Source organism: Gopherus flavomarginatus, chromosome 10 (genome assembly GCF_025201925.1).
Source record: "Gopherus flavomarginatus isolate rGopFla2 chromosome 10, rGopFla2.mat.asm, whole genome shotgun sequence".
NCBI lineage: Eukaryota > Metazoa > Chordata > Testudines > Testudinidae > Gopherus > Gopherus flavomarginatus.
Window position 1 is genome coordinate 49,801,759 of NC_066626.1, and position 18,726 is coordinate 49,820,484.

At 39.7% G+C, this 18,726-nt stretch overlaps 1 protein-coding gene across 1 annotated transcript in view; it reads left to right on the forward strand.

The window, feature by feature from the left end:
• LY75 (lymphocyte antigen 75) overlaps positions 1-18,726 on the forward strand; it is a 69,456-nt gene that overhangs the window by 18,319 nt on the left and 32,411 nt on the right. Inside the window, exons 10-18 of the mRNA XM_050969168.1 lie at positions 1,664-1,752; positions 2,431-2,603; positions 2,763-2,959; positions 6,451-6,593; positions 12,925-13,006; positions 15,264-15,335; positions 16,547-16,670; positions 18,208-18,243; positions 18,515-18,690. Coding sequence (XP_050825125.1) covers positions 1,664-1,752; positions 2,431-2,603; positions 2,763-2,959; positions 6,451-6,593; positions 12,925-13,006; positions 15,264-15,335; positions 16,547-16,670; positions 18,208-18,243; positions 18,515-18,690 — 1,092 coding nt within the window. The remainder of the gene's footprint in view (positions 1-1,663; positions 1,753-2,430; positions 2,604-2,762; positions 2,960-6,450; positions 6,594-12,924; positions 13,007-15,263; positions 15,336-16,546; positions 16,671-18,207; positions 18,244-18,514; positions 18,691-18,726) is intronic.

Genomic DNA, 18,726 nt, shown 5'->3' on the forward strand with positions numbered 1-18,726 from the left:
GAACAGCCCAGAGACCTTCCCGTCTGGTAGAACCCACGGTCCAAGTCAATTCCTCCTGTGTCTGATCGGAAATTGGGAGGTTTGGGGGGAACCCGGGCCCGCCGTCTATTCCAGGTTCCAGCCCAGGGCCCTGTGGACTGCAGCTGTCTAGAGTGCCTCCTGGAACAGCTGCATGACAGCTACAACTCCTGAGCTACTTCCCCATGGCCTCCTCCCAACACCTTCTTTATCGTCACCACAGGGCCTTTCTTCTGGTGTCTGATAAAGCTCATACTCTTCAATCCTCCAGCAATACACCTTCCCACTCTCAGCTCCTAGTGCCTCTTGCTCTCAGCTCCTCACGTGCATGCTACAAACTGAAGCAAGATCCTTTTTAAACTCAGGTGGCCTGATTAGCCAGCCTGTCCTAATTGATTCTAGCAGTTTCTTCTTAATTGGCTCCAAGTGTCCTAATTAGCCTGCCTGCCTTAATTGGTTCCAGCAGGTACCTGCTTGTTCTGGAACTGCCCCTGTTACCTTACACTGGGAAAAGGGATCTATTTAATCTGGGACTAATATATCTGCCTTCTAATGCCCCATGAAGTCGCTGGACCTGCTGGTCAGCCTCCTCCTGGCCCTGGCTAAAATGGCCATCTATAAGACCAGGGAGAGGAGGTTGGCCAACGGGGTCTCCTGTGACTGTGGGGCCTATTTCCAATCCTCTGTCCGTTCATGCATCTGGACAGAGTTCCTCTGGGCGGCTTCCACTGGCTCCCTTGACACCTTCAAGGAGCAGTGGGCGCTGTTCAGGGATCTCTGCTCGGTGTCCCAGTCAGGTTCCCTTCATTTGACCCTTTGACCACACTCCTGTCCCTGTTATTTCATTAGTTGTCCCCCCGAATTATTTGTTGTAAAAAAAAAAAGAAAACACTCTCCTGTATCCATCTGGCCTGACTCTGTCACAAAACCCTAATTTTAATAGGTGTATTTTCATTAATTTCCTTTGGGTTTGTTTGTTTGTTTAATTCAATTAAAACCATTTTCACCCCGAGACTTTCAAATGGTGTGCCTCCCAGCTCCTTCTGGATCTCAGAACAAGTGAATACATTCTTGATGCATAATGCAACACCTCTTCCCCTTTTTCCCCCACCTACATTCCTGAACAGGGTATTCGCCTCTAAATCACTACTCTAGTCATGTTCCTAAATTGATATTAATTGCATTTTTAAAATAAAATGTTTTAAAAATCTTGAGCTCATTAAAGTCAGTGGCAAAACTCTCATTTACTTCAGTGGGGCCAGAATTTCACTCTAGTATTGACTTTTGACAAGCAACAATTACAGTGCTCTTCCTGCACAGTTTTGCACACATAGTGTTGTGTTCTCTTTTGCCTTGTTTCCCCAAACACTATAGGTCTAGGGCTTGATCCTGTGGCCCTTACTCAAAGTAAGGATATTTGGTGTCGGACAGAGCCCATGATATGTCACTCCTTCGCATGTTCTTTTTTCCCTTGCTGAGAGCGTGAAAATTCTGCAATACCCTGATCTTGGGTCTTATATGTAATAGCATATCTGTGCCTGGACACCAAACAACGGTGTAATGCTTTCTTTTTGGGAAGTAGGTTGGACTATACTGTCAGAACTTGCCTACAAAAATATAAATGTTTCATTCTCTAAACTTTTAGGGATGGAAGAGACATGGAGACTTCTGTTATAAGATTCATAACAATAAAGTATCGTTTGGAGCTCAGTGCAATCTTACAATAATGAACAGGTACAGCCCTGTAGCTTTTATTATTATTATTTATTAATTTGTACTGCAGTAGATCCTGGAGCAGGGGTTCTCAAACTGGGGGTTGGGACATCTCAGGGGGTTGTGAGGTTATTACATGAGGGGTTGCGAGCTGTCAGCCTCCACCCTAAACCTGGCTTTGCCTCCAGCGTTTATAATGGGGTTAAATATATAAAAAAGTGTTTTTAATTTATAAGGGGGGGTCGCACTCAGAGGCTTGTTATATGAAAGGGGTCACCAGTTTGAGAACCACTTCCTAGAGGCTCCAATTAAGGGCTGTGGTGGTAAGCACAGTATAGACAAGTATTAAGAAGACAATTCCTACACCAAAGATCTCATAAGCTAGGTTTATATGACACAACAACAGTTGGTGGTGGGAGGATTAGGTAACATTAAAACAAGAATGATATGCGTGGTAGGCAGTAGTCTCAGCTTACCACCTGTCTATCCATTATCAGCTGTTAGTATTTTATAGGCAATTCAAACTTGCATATTTAGAAATTAAATTCTCTTAATGTACAGAATTTGTCAACCGCCTCTTATAACCATTTGGGCTTACCCATCTACATAGAGAAGAGAATATCCCTTCATTTTCAAATTGATTTGATAGTTACAAATGTCTTTTTAATATCTTTTTGAAATAAATTGTGACTATTCCAGGTTTGAGCAAGAATTTATAAACAGTTTGATTGGAAAATACAGTAAAGGCAAAGAAAAATATTTCTGGACAGGCTTGCAAGATATCAGCCGGTCAGGAAAGTATACTTGGGGTGTTGCAGATGGGAGACAAAATGAAGCTGTGATGTATGCAAACTGGAATTCCTTACAGCCAGGTAAAATCTTTAACAGTTGAGAAAACTAAAATAAATAATTGTGATAAAGTGCATTTATAGTCTCACAAGAGTGGCACAACTGTAATTCAAAAACCTTATGGCTTTTCTGAAAACCAGCAAGGACATTTTAAAAGTTGTCTTTGTTTATTAAAATCTTAGCATTTCCTGGAGGATGTGTAGCAATGTCAAGTGGGAAATCTCTTGGAAAATGGGAGGCCAAGGACTGTAAAACCTTTACAGCTTTATCTGTCTGCAAGAACTATACTGGGCCTCCCAGACAGCCAGAAGTACTTCCTAAGCCAACTGATCCTTGTCCTGCTGGATGGCAAAATGGATCAGGCCTTGCCTGCTATAAGGTAATACATTTTCTTATTAAATGCCTTATTTATTCTGGCACTCTCTTGCAGCCGTCTGTATATACATGTTAGTGGCCAGTTTGTGGATTTAAGCTGTGCTGCAGGGAGTTTCAGAGAAGCCGTACTGCACTGGGAGCCCAAGGAAGAATTCTTGCTAACTCAGAATTCCTCCAAAGGCTCTAGGCAGTACACACTGGAGCAGCAGCTCTACCATCCTTTGAAAGGTGCAGCATGCACTCCCCTCCATGCCAGGCCAGCACTGCTGACCAGTGCAAGGAAGGTTGAGGCACAGCTCTACCATCACCTTGCCTCCTTTCAGGATGCCACTAACAGAGGCGTTACTGCAGCGCTACACAGCAGCATTTGTTTGCTTTTGCATGATAGTAGAGACGGTTATCAGTCGTTCTGTACCGTCTGCTGCCATTGTAAATTGGCTAAGATGACGGTTATCTGTCGTTCTGTACTGTCTGCTGCTATCATGGGTGCCCCGGATGAGATCGGCTGGGGGCGCAAAGCCAAAACTGGGAATAACTCCCCGAGTCAAAGTGGCACCGTGCCAGCACTTTCAGGAGGCTAGTGCTGTTGACTGCACTAACAGGGAGTGTCTTCCCTCCAGCCTGACTGTGTCTGGCTGTTGTACAGAGGCACAAAGAAGGCACTTGGCACCTTGCAGCTTCTCTCCTCTCACATCCCCTTGTATACCGTCAGAAGCCATGAATGGGGACATTTGACTTTTCATTCTGGATGGCTACAGGAATATGTTGATCTTATCCACTAAAGAGTATAGGCAAATTTTGAAGTTGTATTTGCTGTTTTAAGATAGCTTTCTGAGTTGGCTGGAATGGATTCATTGATCTTGAATTTAGAAGCACACTTTATTTTTCCATTTAAAAATCCTAATGGAAATGCTTAGAATCAAATCCCATTAAAATGAATGGCCTATTTGATTTATACCTCCTAATTTCTGGGATGCAGCACAAAGTTTAGACAGATAGTAAACTCGAGATCACATTTTGTTGCTCAGGGTACGTCTACGCTACAGGATTATTCTGATTTTACATAAACCGGTTTTGTAAAACAGATTGTATAAAGTCAAGTGCACGCAGCCACACTAAGCACATTAATTCGGCGGTGTGCATCCATGGTCCGAGGCTAGTGTCGATTTCTGGAGCGTTGCACTGTGGGTAGCTATTCTGTAGCTATCCCATAGTTCCCGCAGTCTCCCCCGCCCCTTGGAATTCTGGGTTGAGATCCCAGTGCCTGATGGGGCAAAAATCATTGTCGTGGGTGGTTCCGGGTAAATGTTGTCACTCATTCCTTCCTCCAGGAAAACAACAGCAGACAATCATTTCGTGCCCTTTTTCCCTGGATTGCCCTGACAGACGCCATAGCACGGCAACCATGGAGCCCATTCAGCTTTTTTTTTTTTACTGTCACCGTATGTGTACTGGATGCCACTAACAGAGCATCAATCCCTCCTTTATGGTTTCTAAAAATAGAGTCAGTCCTGCCTAGAATATGGGGCAAGTGTACTAGAGAACCAGTGTATCAGAGAGCACAGCTGCTCCGTGTCAGATCCCGCAGAAATGATGAGCTACATGCCATTCACGGGGGGTGACTCTGCAACAACCCCACCCGTTGCTTCCCTCCTCCCCCAACCTTCCTGGGCTACCATGGCAGTGTCCCCCCCATTTGTGTCATGAAGTTATAAAGAATGCAGGAATAAGAAACAGTGACTTGTTAGTGAGATAAAATGAGGGGGAGGCAGCCTCCCGGTGCTATGACAGTCCAGGCAGGACATTAAGCGGTGCGGAGGAGAGGAGCCCAGCATCCCGCTGCTATAATAGTCCAGGCAGTACAGAATCTTTTCTTTACACAGGAAAGGGAGGGGGCTGATGGAGCTCAGCCCCCAGTTGCTATGATGAGGACGGTTATCAGCCGTTCTGTACCATCTACTGGGAATGACCAGGAATCATTCCTATTTTTACCCAGGCGCCCCCAGCCAGCCTTACCTGAGGCCGGCCAGGAGCACTCATGGGCTGATGGTGATGACGGGTAGCAGTCATATTGTACTGACTGCCACCAGGGAGGGGAGAGGAGCGGATACTGCTCTTCACTGCTGCAGCATCGCGTCTACCACCAGCATTCAGTAGACATAGGGTGACATTGAAAAGAGTCAAGAAACGATTTCTTTCCCTTTTCTTTCACGTGGTGGGAGGAGGGAGTAAATTGATGAGCTATACCCTGAACCACGCTGGACAATGTGTTTGAACCTACAGGCACTGGGAGCTCAGCCAAGAATGCAAATAGTTTTCAGAGACTGCTGTGGACTGTGGGATAGCTGGAGTCCTCAGTACCCCCTCCCTCCCTCCATGAGCGTCCATTTGATTCTTTGGCTTTCCATTACGCTTGTCATGCAGCACTGTGTAGCCTGGAGATTTTTTTCAAATGCTTTGGCATTTCGTCTTCTGTAACGGAGCTGTGATAGAACAGATTTGTCTCCCCATACAGTGATCAGATCCAGTATCTCCTGTACGGTCCATACTGGAGCTCTTTTTGGATTTGGGACTGCATCGCCACCCATGCTGATCAGAGTTCCACGCTGGGCAAACAGGAAATGTAATTCAAAAGTTCGCGGGGCTTTTCCTGTTTACCTGGCCACTGCATCCGAGTTCAGATTGCTGTCCAGAGCAGTCACAGTGGTGCACTGTGGGATACTGCCCGGAGGCCAATACCGTCCATTTGTGGCCACGCTAACCCTAATCCGATATGGTAATACCGATTTTAGTGCTACTCCTCTCGTTGGGGAGGAGTACAGAAACCGATTTAAAAAGCCCTTTATATCGATATAAAGGGCCTCATAGTGTGGATGGGTGCGGCGTTAAATTGATTTAACGCTGCTAAAATCTGTTTAAACGCGTAGTGTAGACCAGGCCTCAGCTAGGCTGAGCTTTGGGTATCCAACTTTTTAGGTGCAAATGTAGACCCTGCTGGGAGGTTGGATAGAACTGGGAGGAGGGGTTGGTGAAAGTAGGGGGCAGGGGAGAAGGTGGCAGTAGAGGGCGTCTGAGAGCTTCTTCAGCACAAAATGGGCATTCTGTTGGCGTGATTTTAGTGAAAATCAGGCTTTTCAGATTTTCACCAAAATCCATACAGTTCTGTCTTTCCATACATAGAACATTCCTTAGCATTTTGGAATTTAACAGATGCCTTTTTCAAAAATTATTGTGGTACATACAGATAGGAGGAGAAATACTGTCGAGCTGAATGTAGACCAACAAAAATTGGACTAAAAATCCAGAGAATCCAGCCATTCCCTCAGAACTGGGGAAAAAGAATGATTTAAAAAAATGTTTAATATCAAACTCTCCGCTTTCTTCCCCTGGAAAGAAATAATTTGTTCCTACAAATAATGCCCACATTTGAGTAGAATAACAGCGTCTAAACAATGCTGTCACTGAGTCATGCTGTCACTTTGTTTTTTTGTGAAGTTCTTTCATAGTGAAAGATTGCTGAGAACCAGGACATGGGAAGAGGCAGAACGATTCTGTGAAGCACTAGGAGGTCATCTTCCTAGTTTCAGTGATATTGCAGAAATGAAGGAACTCCATTATATACTAAGAGACATTATCAGGTAACAATCTAGAAATGCCATGATGATACGGTGATTTCAGTTACACACTGCTGAGATTGGAGTCTAACCTGGTGTTACATCTGAGAAACGCTGCATTTTTTGTGTATTTGTCATTTGAATAACTGTGATTGATGCTGAAGTTTTTACTTTTGTAAATGAGGGTCCTGAAGTTTCTGATTTAGTATGTGAAATCTGATTTTGTTTTGGGCTATGTTTCAACCCAGATTATTCATCAAAAGAAAATCTTCAACTAGTCCAAGTCTTCTCAGAAATGAAATTGAAAGCTCTAACAATTGGCCAGATTTAGGCTTAAAAGAAACAGGCTTGATTCCAGATGACTTTAGTTTTATGACAGTTATACATCTTTTTTTCCAAATAAGTCATTCCAATGCAGAACTAATTACTTTTTAGGACTCTCCTGGATCACTTACACCATTCGTCTTAGACATGTCCCTAAAGTGTATATCACTAGATTGTCAAGAAGGAGACAGTGCAGGACTTTGAAAAGCTCTAATGAAGTAGAAAATTGTATTTTTCCTATATAAGTTTGCTGTATAATAGCAATAGCCTTAATTGTTCTGTAGCATATTTGATTGCCTCTTCTTTGCATAATAGTTCATCTGTATCAGCACCCATTTATTTACTTCTTATTGCAAAGCAGTAGAGATTCTGTTAGTTAAATCAACCTTGTAAAATTCTGCTTTCCCACTAGAATGGAATGGGCAACACTTCTTTTTAAAAATGAAGCAGTTATATGTTTTCATTATCATCATTTTTGTATTGGTGACAAGATTTTGGGCAAAATCCTGGTCCCATTGAAGTCAAGGGCAAAACACCTATCGACTTCAATAGGATCAAGATTTCAACCTTTATGTCTCTTTATGTCCCCAGTACTGTAGTAAGTATAGATCCAAAACTTCATTGGACTCAGGTCCAGGGGCTTGCCCATTAGAAACATCTCCGAGGCAGCTTAGGCAATTATTAACTACTCTAAGAAGAGCCCGTGACAGTCAATCTCCTGAACATAATACCTCTTCTTTGGATAGTGTTAAAGGGAACACAAGTTAGCCAAAGTTTTCTTGGTGCTACAGGAATAAAGAGGCAAAGCTGAGATGTTTGCTTTCCATCTTCTCTTTACAATGACTTTAAATCTACATTGTTACAGTAAAACGATTGCTTCTTTCTGCTGAATTTTGGTCTAGTGACAGTTACTCTCTGTTCTCGACTGCTGTATTCCGGTTGACTTGAAGAAAAAACTTACTCTAGGAATGGCTGATTATTAAATTTTTTAAAGTGAGCTTTATTTTTGTGCACAAGATGCTCTCTGCCTAAATAAAAGTTCTGTTTTTTAATTAATTAAATCAATGAATAATGTACTATCTAGCAATCTGGTTGGCACAGATTCTATTTGGCATAACTGGGATAACACTGTACAGATATTAGATGAGTATGTTGAGTTCTCTGGTATCAATAAATTAAATGTTACATAAATTGTGAGTCTTGGATTTTTGTCAAAGAAGCTGTCTCTGAAAAGCCTTGTTATGCATGGGTATGATGTCGGATCCATGTGTAATAAGGTTTTTGATTGGCAGTTTAGCCTTGCAGAACCCTTGCCAGCTTAAATTTGTTGTTGCAGCCAGCCTCACTTAACTTTTTAAATTTTTATCCACAAACTAAAGCAAGAGCATTTAATATCTCCCAATGTACAGTCTCTTGTAATACGTTTTAAAAATTAAAAGTCAGTGGCTGAAGATTGGCATAACTGAATATCCAATTTGTTTTGTTTGGAAATCCACCAATTATGAAAAGGACCCAGCCATTGTTTGCACTAATACAAGACAACAGCAAACCCACATACTCTGTACATAGATGGAACATCCCAGAAAAAGGCACCTGTAACTTCTTTATTAAAGTGGCTTACTAATGTCCCTCAGATAAAATATACTATACAACTTTGTTGTATGTAGATGTAGTAAATCTATTCTAATTTTACTCTGTCATGTTGCAAATATAAGTTTTGTTTCTCTGTACCCAATTCACTATGAAATATGTTTAAGGAATCATTATATTTTGTTTCCCCACTGAACAGAGGTAGGTGGCACAGCTTGACAGCTTGCCAATACCTATCCAATATTAATTACAACTAATGGCCATGTTTATTTTGTTAGGAGTCAGGAGATGAAGATTTACAATTTCTATAGATTCTGGCAATGTTATAATGTGAGATATTGTATATGTCATATGTAAGGAACCTCAGACATTGCTTGATAGAGAAAGGGCTGGATCGATTTCCCTCCTCTTCTTCTCCTCCTCCTCCTCCCCCTCGTATCCTTGTCACAAACTAGATGTTTTTCCAGAACCATCACTGCAGCGAGGTCCTCCTTCATACAGATCTCCCAAAGAGTTGACAAATGAGCAGGTGCTTCATGGTCTGCACCTCACCTCATGTAATTAGAGTAGCCCCATTTGATCATATTAGTGTTTGATCTGCCAGTTTGTATGCACAGGCAGTTCAGGCATCGCTACATTGACCAGTCTTTGTCGGCCATTCCGGGAAGGTCCTCGTGGGGTTCTAGCTCTATTTCAGTGCATCTGACTGCACAGAGTCTTTCATTCCATAACCTCAGTCATGCCTTGCCAGCTGTCGTATCCAATGGTATAACACTGGTTATAATCCTCTTTTGTGATTTAAGGCATTCGTTTACTCCTGACTTGGATATCCCACTTGAAGTCATTTAGGATCTTTTACTTGACCACAGTGGAATTTAAATTGGCCTTAATACAGTAAGCACAGTATAAACTGACTGTGTAAGAGAGCAGCAATAACAGAATGCACACAACAGTAGCCCAAAACATGGAGAGAATGTTGATGAGATTGCAGGAGTGAATCATTTATGTCTTGAGATCATTAACTTCCACTAAAGAGATGTTACATGGTTAGTATTGCCTCCGGAGACTGGCACATTAAAATTATTATTCTTTGAATACATTTACACGGTGCTATTAGTTTACGCTGTGCTTTGCATTTTTTTAATTATGTAAAGCAATTATGTAAAGCATTTAGAACTTTTATTTCCTGAGTTACTGTTTTTTTTCTTTTAGAACAATCTTTGAAAAGTGCAACATACCTACCTCTCTGTTGCAGTATTGTCAGTGATCCATATAGTATTTACATCAAGTAGTAAAAAAGACTATACCGCACTTGGTAGCATTTACCAAGGTCTAATTCTGTGTGAGTACTCCTCATCTGAATGGAAAGCCTTCAGCACAGAAACAGCAGATGATGGAGACTTACAATCCTTTAAACTCAATCAAATTTGAGTGCATGGTAAAGCATAGACTGAGTCCATTTTAGGTTCCATCTGTGCTACAACACTATATGATGATCTAACTGTAACCACCCCAAAACCTAGGCTACTCAAGGTTTTAAACTAGAACAGATTTAGGTGCAATCTACAATACAACTTTTAACCATGTTGTAACTGGAGCAGGGGACAACAGTGGTGTAACAAGGTTCCCTGATGCCATCATAGGTGCAGTGCAGATGGAATCTTAATTAACAGCTGTATTCCAGCGTTACTTTGGCCTGGGATGCCTTCTAAATTTACTTCATGTGAAGTGATAGTGCATTCAACTTAGGGTACTAAAAGACTTGACTTGAGCAGGAGTCTATCAAAAATAGTGGATCAGTTGCTGAATAAGTTTCATAATTATGTTTGAGCTCTCACAAAGAAGCCAAACTATGAATTGATATTATAAGTGCCACATCAGCTGAAAAGTCTTACATAATCAGGTTAATTATTACAAATTGGGAAATAAATTGGGGAAACTCTTGACTTGACATCTGGTTAAGAAATAGGTGGGAGCATCAAAGTTCAAGGATTTTGAAAATTGCTCTATTTCCTCAAATAATTATTGCAAGTCTTCTTAAATAAGTGTTTTAGGGTCATTAGTCAGTACATGTGCCTGTGGTGATTCCTTGTGCCACTCTAAGCTTTGGGATGTGTCTCAGAGATTGTTAAGCAGTGCTTGAATAACTGTGCAGGGATGGACAATTGTAGAAGAATAAAATCCTAAAAGAAGAATGTCAGAAGCAATTCAGCTGTTAGATAAATGTAAATACCTGTTTCTGAGTGGTTTGCTGGGGAGTGACATATAGCATTCTAAGTTCTTTAGAGTCTACACTTGTACAAATTTAATTCCTATCACTGTAGAAGAGCAGAAAATATTGAACATGGTAAGTTTATATCCCACTGGTATATGAAGACGGTTAATGTTAGAGCAAGGCAAAATATTTGCCACGTAAAGATTATTTTTTAAGTAAAACATCTATCCTACTAATCAAAATCCAAGTAAACAAAATGAATAATGCCGTTTTTTGGACCTGAAGTCAACTGACTTCAGAGAATTTTGGATCAGCCCTATGTATGTGGAATTGCTGGCTGTCATTCTTCAGTGCATTAAGTGCCATTTCCCCTAGGACAAAGCAGACTTAAACCAGCAGGTCTGGTTACTGGAGTAAGAGCCAATTTTTGGCCCCAAATGATGATCTAGAATATAGAATTGTAAAATCTTTAGTTATGTACAATATCTGCATCTATAGGCCAGACTCTGATGGTTTAACACCCAAAGTGACCTCACTGACTTCAGTAGGCTACATACATTGTAAGTCAATGCAGTATTTGGTGTATGTCTACAAATTAAATAAAAGGATGACCAAGAATTTCCATAAAAAGAATCGGAGGACAAATAGAAATGGATGGTCTTGGAAATTAGTATCTTTACTATATTCAAATTAGTTATGCCTGTTACAGCCTGTCCCACTTCATTTCTAGACAGGCACCAGTCTATTTTAAATGGACTCAAATTCTAGCCCATGTCCCACTTTTTTCTGAGCTGAGTCACTGCTTCTGGTTCTGGGTCTCTAGGGCACACTCTCAGACTCATTCCTCTTGTCTGAGCCCTTCCTTGGGATATGGGACTCAGCAGTCCAGCCATCCCAGACCCTGGAGTCAGTGCCTCAGATCTCCCAACCCCCAGCTGTTTACTTCTGCTCCCTGAGAGTTCCATCTAGGCTGTGGGCACTCTGGCTTCTACATTAACCCCTTCAAGGCCAGTAAGGCAAGGAACACAGGCTTAGCAAAATAATTTTAGTCACAATCACTTTCCTCTTTAAAAGCATTCAAGAGATACAGATCTTTGGAAATAATTTTTTAAAAAAGTGCTGAGATGCTCCCTTGCCTAGTTTGAGCTCATCTCTTCTGTGAGTCCATGGTCTGGTCAGCATTTCAGGTTAGGCAGAGTCCCTCCTGCCTCCTCTCTCTCTCCAACCCTGTCTTTTTGCATGTGGCGATGGAGAGATCCTTTGCCAGAAAAGCATTCCTTAAATACAGTCTCTCTTCTTTTTTGCCATGTGCTCTACTGTGATGCTTTTCCCTTTCCCCCTCCAGGATCCTGTGTAAAACATCCATTTTTCCATGGGAATGGACTGGTAGTTTAGAGACAATCAGTGTCAGTGGCACTAGATTGTTGTCTTTTTGAAGGATAATCTCTGAGAAGTCATCAAGATACCAGCACTGTTCCCTAGGCAGCGTAACTGACTAGAACACTTCATAACCTTGCTTTGGCAAGGCTGGACATGCGTTCAGCATATAGAACAAAGTAGATGTCCTAAACCAAAATGAAGCTTACAATACAAATGGAGTTCACAGTCTGACCCAGATATATCCCACTCTGTCACAATGCCCTTAAAGTCCCAATCAATAGTAAAGAGACCTGTGGTATTACTGCAGTTTTGAATATATTGAAATCCCCTTTTATAGTGACAACCTTGCTCCTGGAATGGAACTGAGAATTTTAAGTTGTAATTACCCCACTCCTAAAAAATGAAAAACAAAAATAAAAAGACAGCCCTGCATTTGTTTAGTCCCCAGTAACTTCAATGAATTTACATGTGCCTAAGTGCTTTGCTGAATCAGAACCTAAGAGAAGAGAGAAAACACAAACCCCTTTGTCTTAGCTTGTTTCTCTATGCTACTTTTGTTTTAAATATCCCAGGCAATGGGACTCCAAATTAATATTGGCTTGTTTAATTAATATGTGCTATCAGAGGCTGTTTAAACTGGGATACAATACTAGTAATTCACACTGGGCTTCGTGGACAAAGCGAAGGGTTTGAAGAATTAGACGCTATACTTGTATTTTTGTACTTGTCTCAAAAGTTTGATATTTAAAGGAAAGCTTTTAAAATGACTCATTAATCTTTTTATTTAATATGCTAGAATGAACATACAGTCATGCCGAGGTTTTTCTTTTAAATATATATTTACAGTAATGACCGATGGGTCTGGGTGGGACTCAATAAGAGGAATCCAGATTCTCTAGGAACCTGGCAGTGGAGTGATAATAATCCGGTAAGTTACATTAATCTTTATCCAGAAAATACATATTAACATTTGTTTGAATTTAGATTGGATTGAAAATATAATCAAGTTACTGATATTTTAGATTAATCTTGTTCTGTGGCACATGAAGAATATAGAAAAACATTTATGTAAAACTTTGCACTTAGGAGACTTTCTCAATTAAAAATCTCATAAATAATAATCTGCCTTTATACTGTATTGCTGTCAAAATATTTAAATGTAATGATCCAAATGCTGCTGGACAGAACAAAATGTCTTTATATCCCAGGATGTACTTCAGCTTCTCAACCCCGTATCCTTGGTTTGTCTAGACTCCTCCAGAAAATGTCTATCTCACTATCAAGCTGGTTTATGTGTATAAAGTAGGGCTGTCAAGCAATTAAAAAAATTAATTGTTATTAATCGTGTGATTTAAAAAATTAATCGCTGTTAATAGCACTGTTAAACAATAATAGAATACCGTTTATTTAAATATTTTTGGCTGTTTTCTAACATTTTCAAATATATTGATTTCAATCACAACACAGAATGAAAAGTGTACAGTGCTCACTTTATATTTATTTTTATTACAAATATTTGCACTGTAAAAAACAAAAGAAATCGTATTTTTCAGTTCACCTAATACAAGTACTGTAGTGCAATCTCTTTATCATGAAAGTTGAACTTACAAATGAGGAATTATATACAAAAAAAACTGCATTCAAAAATAAAACAATATCAAACTTTAGAGCCTACAAGTCCACTTAGTTCTATTTCTTGTTCAGCCAATTGCTCAGACAAACAAGGTTGTTTACATTTGCAGAAGATAATGCTGCCCACATCTTATTCAGAATGTTACCTGAAAGTGAGAACAGGTGTTGTCATGGCAATGTTGTAGATAGCATCGCAAGATATTTACATGCCAGATGTGCTAAAGATTCATATATTCCTTCATGCTTCAACCACCATTCCAGAGGACATGCATCCATGCTGATGATGGGTTCTGCTCGATAACAATCCAAAGCAGTACAGACCAATGCATGTTTATTTTCATCATCTGAGTCAGATGCCACTAGCAGAAAGTTGATTTTCTTTTTTGGTGGTTTGGGTTCGATAGTTTTCATATCGGAATGTTGCTTTTAAGACTTCTGAAAGCATGCTCCACACCTTGTCCCTCTCATATATTGGACAGCGCTTCAGATTCTTAAACCTTGGGTTGAGTGCTGTGGCTATCTTAAGAAATCTCACATTGGTACCTTCTTTGCCTTTTGTCAAATCTGCTGTGAAAGTGTTCATAAAACGAACATCGCTTGGTCATCATTCGAGACTGCTATAACATGAAATACATGCAGAAAGTGGGTAAAACAAAGCAGGAAACATACAATTCTTCCACCCAGAGAGTACAGTCACAAATTTAATTGACGCTTTATTTTTTTAACAAGCATCATCAGCATGGAAGCATGTCCTCTGGAATGGTGGCCAAAGCATGAAGGGGCATACGAACGTTTAGCACATCTGGCACATAAATACCTTGCAATGCTGGCTACAAAAGTGCCATGCGAACGCCTGTTCTCACTTTCTGGTGACATTGTAAATAAGAAGTCAGCAGCATTATCTCCCATAAATATAAACAAACTTTTTTTGTCTTAGCGATTGGCTGAATGAGACATAGGACTGAGTGGACTTGTAGGCTCTAAAGTTTTGCATTGTTTTGAGTGCAGTTAAGTAACAAAAAAAATCTGCATTTCTAAGTTCCACTTTCATGATAAAGAGATCACACTACAGTACTTGTATGAGGTGAATTTCAGAATACTATTTCTTATGTTTATCGTTTTTACAGTGCAAATATTTGTAATAAAAATAATAATATGAAGTGAGCAGTGTACACTTTGTATTCTGTGTTGTATTTGAAATCAATATATTTGAAAATGTAGAAAAATGTCCAAAATATTTAATAAATTTCAATTGGTATTCTATCATTTAAGAATGTGATTAAAACTGATTAATCATGATTAATTTTTTTGAGTTAATCGTGTGAGTTAACTGTGATTAATCGGCACCCTAGTATAAAGTTAAGTACTGTATGTACACGTCTTTGCAGAATCAGGGCCATAGACTGAAAGCTGTTTGGGGCAGGTACAGTCTTTTATTCTGTGTTACAACAGTGCCCAGCACAAAGGGGCCGAATCATGACCAGGGTCCCTAGACAGTACTTTGATACAAATAATAATAAGTCACAATTCTGCCATCACTCCCCTTTCTGTAGGAAACTACTGTTGTTATGTCACACGATTTCCAAAGAGATGTCTATGACATTAGAGATTGTGCTGCTTTAAAGGTATGTTTCAAGATTTTAATAATATGAATATATTCATATGAAATTTTTATTTACAGTATATTTACTTTGTACTTTTAAGTTTTTGTACATTAAACTTAGACTGCTGCCGTAAATTTATAACTGTACACATTAGAAAGATGCTACTTTTCTTTTTCTTAATTCACAAACCTGCTAATTTTCACAAAAAACAGCAGCTTTACCTCCTCTGCTGAGTAAATATTTACTAACAACATATAACGAGGACTTCCTTCACCAACACTTCTTTACTTCTATTAAAATACTACTGTAATAATATGTTGCATACAGAGCAATTTAGCAAAATACTGTAATTATGGTCCTACAAGTCATTAATCCAGACTGGTGTGGTTCTCTTATATTCATAAATGCCTCATTACTGTGTAACTCTAACCACATGGTATGACTGCTAAAACAGTACTTCTCAACCTTTTCCATACAATTACCTGGTTTCCTGTTTTGGGATCATGCTGGGACATTCCCTCCCATTTATCCAGAACCACCTCTCATTTAGTATTCATTGAAGAGGGTGGTGGTCACTACTCTCTTGCCCCTGAAACCCCCAGGAGCCATAGCCCTTAGACTGAGAACCTCTCATCTAAAATATTAGGCTAACAAATTTTTGGATGTTAAGAAGACTGTCCCTAAACAAGTGTGAAGTAGGCATTGTGGCTTTTGTAACCACTATTTTCACAATTACAAGAGTCTGATCCTGTGTTGTCAAACTAAAGGAACCAACGTTATCTTTATTGTAGAAACCAGGAGGTGGCATCGAGCTTTTTTTATTTTGATTATACTAAGAAGAATCCTGTTTCTGGGCCAATTCAGATGATTGTCCCTTCGGGGCAGATACAAGAATCCTTTAAGGGGCAGTGACTATTACTCCAGATGAAATTTGTGGATTACAAAAAAACAAACAAACACACAGTGTTGTAGTGAGCTGCAAGATGAGATTTCTGTGAATGGATACATTTTAAACTGATTGCTTCATAATTTCTAGTTGTTCAGAGACTATTTTTGAAGCTGTACCTATATTTTATCATTTTAAAAATTCAGTTAAAACTGCAAAGGGTTGGCAACAGGGTAGATGACTTCTATTATCAAGGATATCTAAGGTATCTTATAAACAGTTTTATTGCTTCAGAAATTTGTATCTAGTATACCAACACAGTTTCCCACCCCCTACTTTTATGCAGACCACTCGAATGTCACGGAGGTATTTTTGGAGACTTCATTTCCATGATGGCAGACAATTGGATTTTTATTTAAAACCTTTCCTGTGTGATGCTAGACTTGAATGGGTTTGCCAGATAACAAAAGGTAAGCTGTATTTACATACATTTATTCATCTATACCACGGGCAGGCAACCTATGGCATGCGTGCCGAAGGCAGCACGCAAGCTGATTTTCAGTGGCACTCACGCTGCCTGGCTCCTGGCCACCGGTCCAGGGGACTCTGCATTTTAATTTAATTTTAAATGAAGTTTCTTAAACATTAAAAAACCTTATTTACTTTACATACAACAATAGTTTAGTTATATATTATAGACTTATAGAAAGAGACTTTCTAAAAATATTAAAATACATTACAGGCATGCAAAACCTTAAATTAGAGTGAATAAATGAAAACTCGGCACACCACTTCTGAAAGGTTGCCGACCCCTGATCTAAACTCTCATCTGTTTTTTGTTTAAAATGTCTTTAATTACTTCTTCCACTTTGTCATCATTAACAGTAAACCCAGGATCTCTGACTTTAAAACATCTCAGAAGGCATTAAAATAATCTTGAGACCTAGAGTCCTTAGAATGTGAGAGCGAGACTTGAACTTTGTGTATTTTAAATAAATAAGACGAGAGAGACTGTCACACTTGCAATGCTGTTTATTATCAACTTGAAAGGGTGCTTGATATAGGAAGTGTAAGGTTGAAGTATGAGTAACAGCTGGGTTATATTCTCTAAAGTTGTGTGAAATTCACAGTTTTTGGTTGTTGGGCGTCTTTTTCTTTTCTACTTGGGGAAAAGAAGGATATGAGCACAATAAATTTGGCAGACAGTACTTCACCACATCCTCTAACCAACTGGCCATAACAGTACACGAGGCAAGGGCCTGAATCCCTTGCATGTGTCATAAGCTCCTGTTCATAGAAACATAAACATACAAAACACTCACAAATAAACTATTACTGGAGGAAGGACCTTGTATCAGTTCTCTAGGATCCAACCTTGCTTCTACCCCTTAAGTTCCCTTGGAGTAAGAAATGTGCCACAAGGAATGTGGATATCTTAGTGTGGTGGGGAGATACAGATCATAGCGTTCCAGCATTTATGTGCTTTATTTAAAATGTATAAGCAGTATTTATAACAAAAGAAAATCCCCTGGACAGCTTGAACAGCTAATTCCTCCAGACTTGAATTTGGCCTCTAATCGTCTTGTAAAATTTATGACTTGGGTCTCCAGAGTAGCAAAATACACAGAAAAGGGTTTCTCTGGTGAGGGTGGAGAAAGGATGGCATGAGGGTTCTGCACAGATTCACTTGTTTTTGTGAGGAGTTAGGAGTTTTAGCATCTAGTAATCGTAGCTTCTTCTAATTATTCTAGTTGGTCAGAAAAATAGCTTTTGGGGACTTAAAACTTTCCTTGACTTGTTGGAAATTGCAGTGAAAATGCCAAATCTTAGTGCCTATGTGTGTGGAGAATTGGCATTATTATTAGTGTGAGCTTTGGTGCTTACACATCTCTAATAAGGAGAAAAAAATAACTTTAAGTCTGATGCGTGCAAAGCTCCCGTTGACTTCTGTGGAAGTTGTGTATCAGGAATGCAAGATCAGTGATTGTTTCTTTCTCTCCTGAACAGGTAGTACCCCAAAGACACCAGAGTGGTATACACCAGGTAAACAGATTTAGTTTTTACATATGTTTCAGTTACTTGTGTCTAGTGTTTCTCACTGTATATCCTTTCTAATGTTAGTGAAGATCATGCTGACACACAGAAGGCCTGATTCAGAGATAGGCCAACACTCTCAGCTCTCATTGATTTCAATGGGAGATGTAAATACAGCTCCTCTCAGCATCAGGCTCAGATTGTCCAGCCCTTTCCTTTTCTGAGTGTAATCATTTTCTAGGATTAATGTCATGTGTGTATGTGTGCTTTTCTTCCCCAGATGTAGATGGAATTCATGGACCGCCACTTGTTATTGATGGAGCTGAATTTTGGTTTGTGCCAGATAAAAACCTGAGCTACCAAGAAGCTGCTGTCTACTGTGCAAACAATGATAGTGACTTAGCATCTGTGGACTCCTATACAAAACTAAGGGCACTCCTAACCAAAATAGAAAAGGTAATGAAATACATTGTACATCAGGAATTGTCTTTG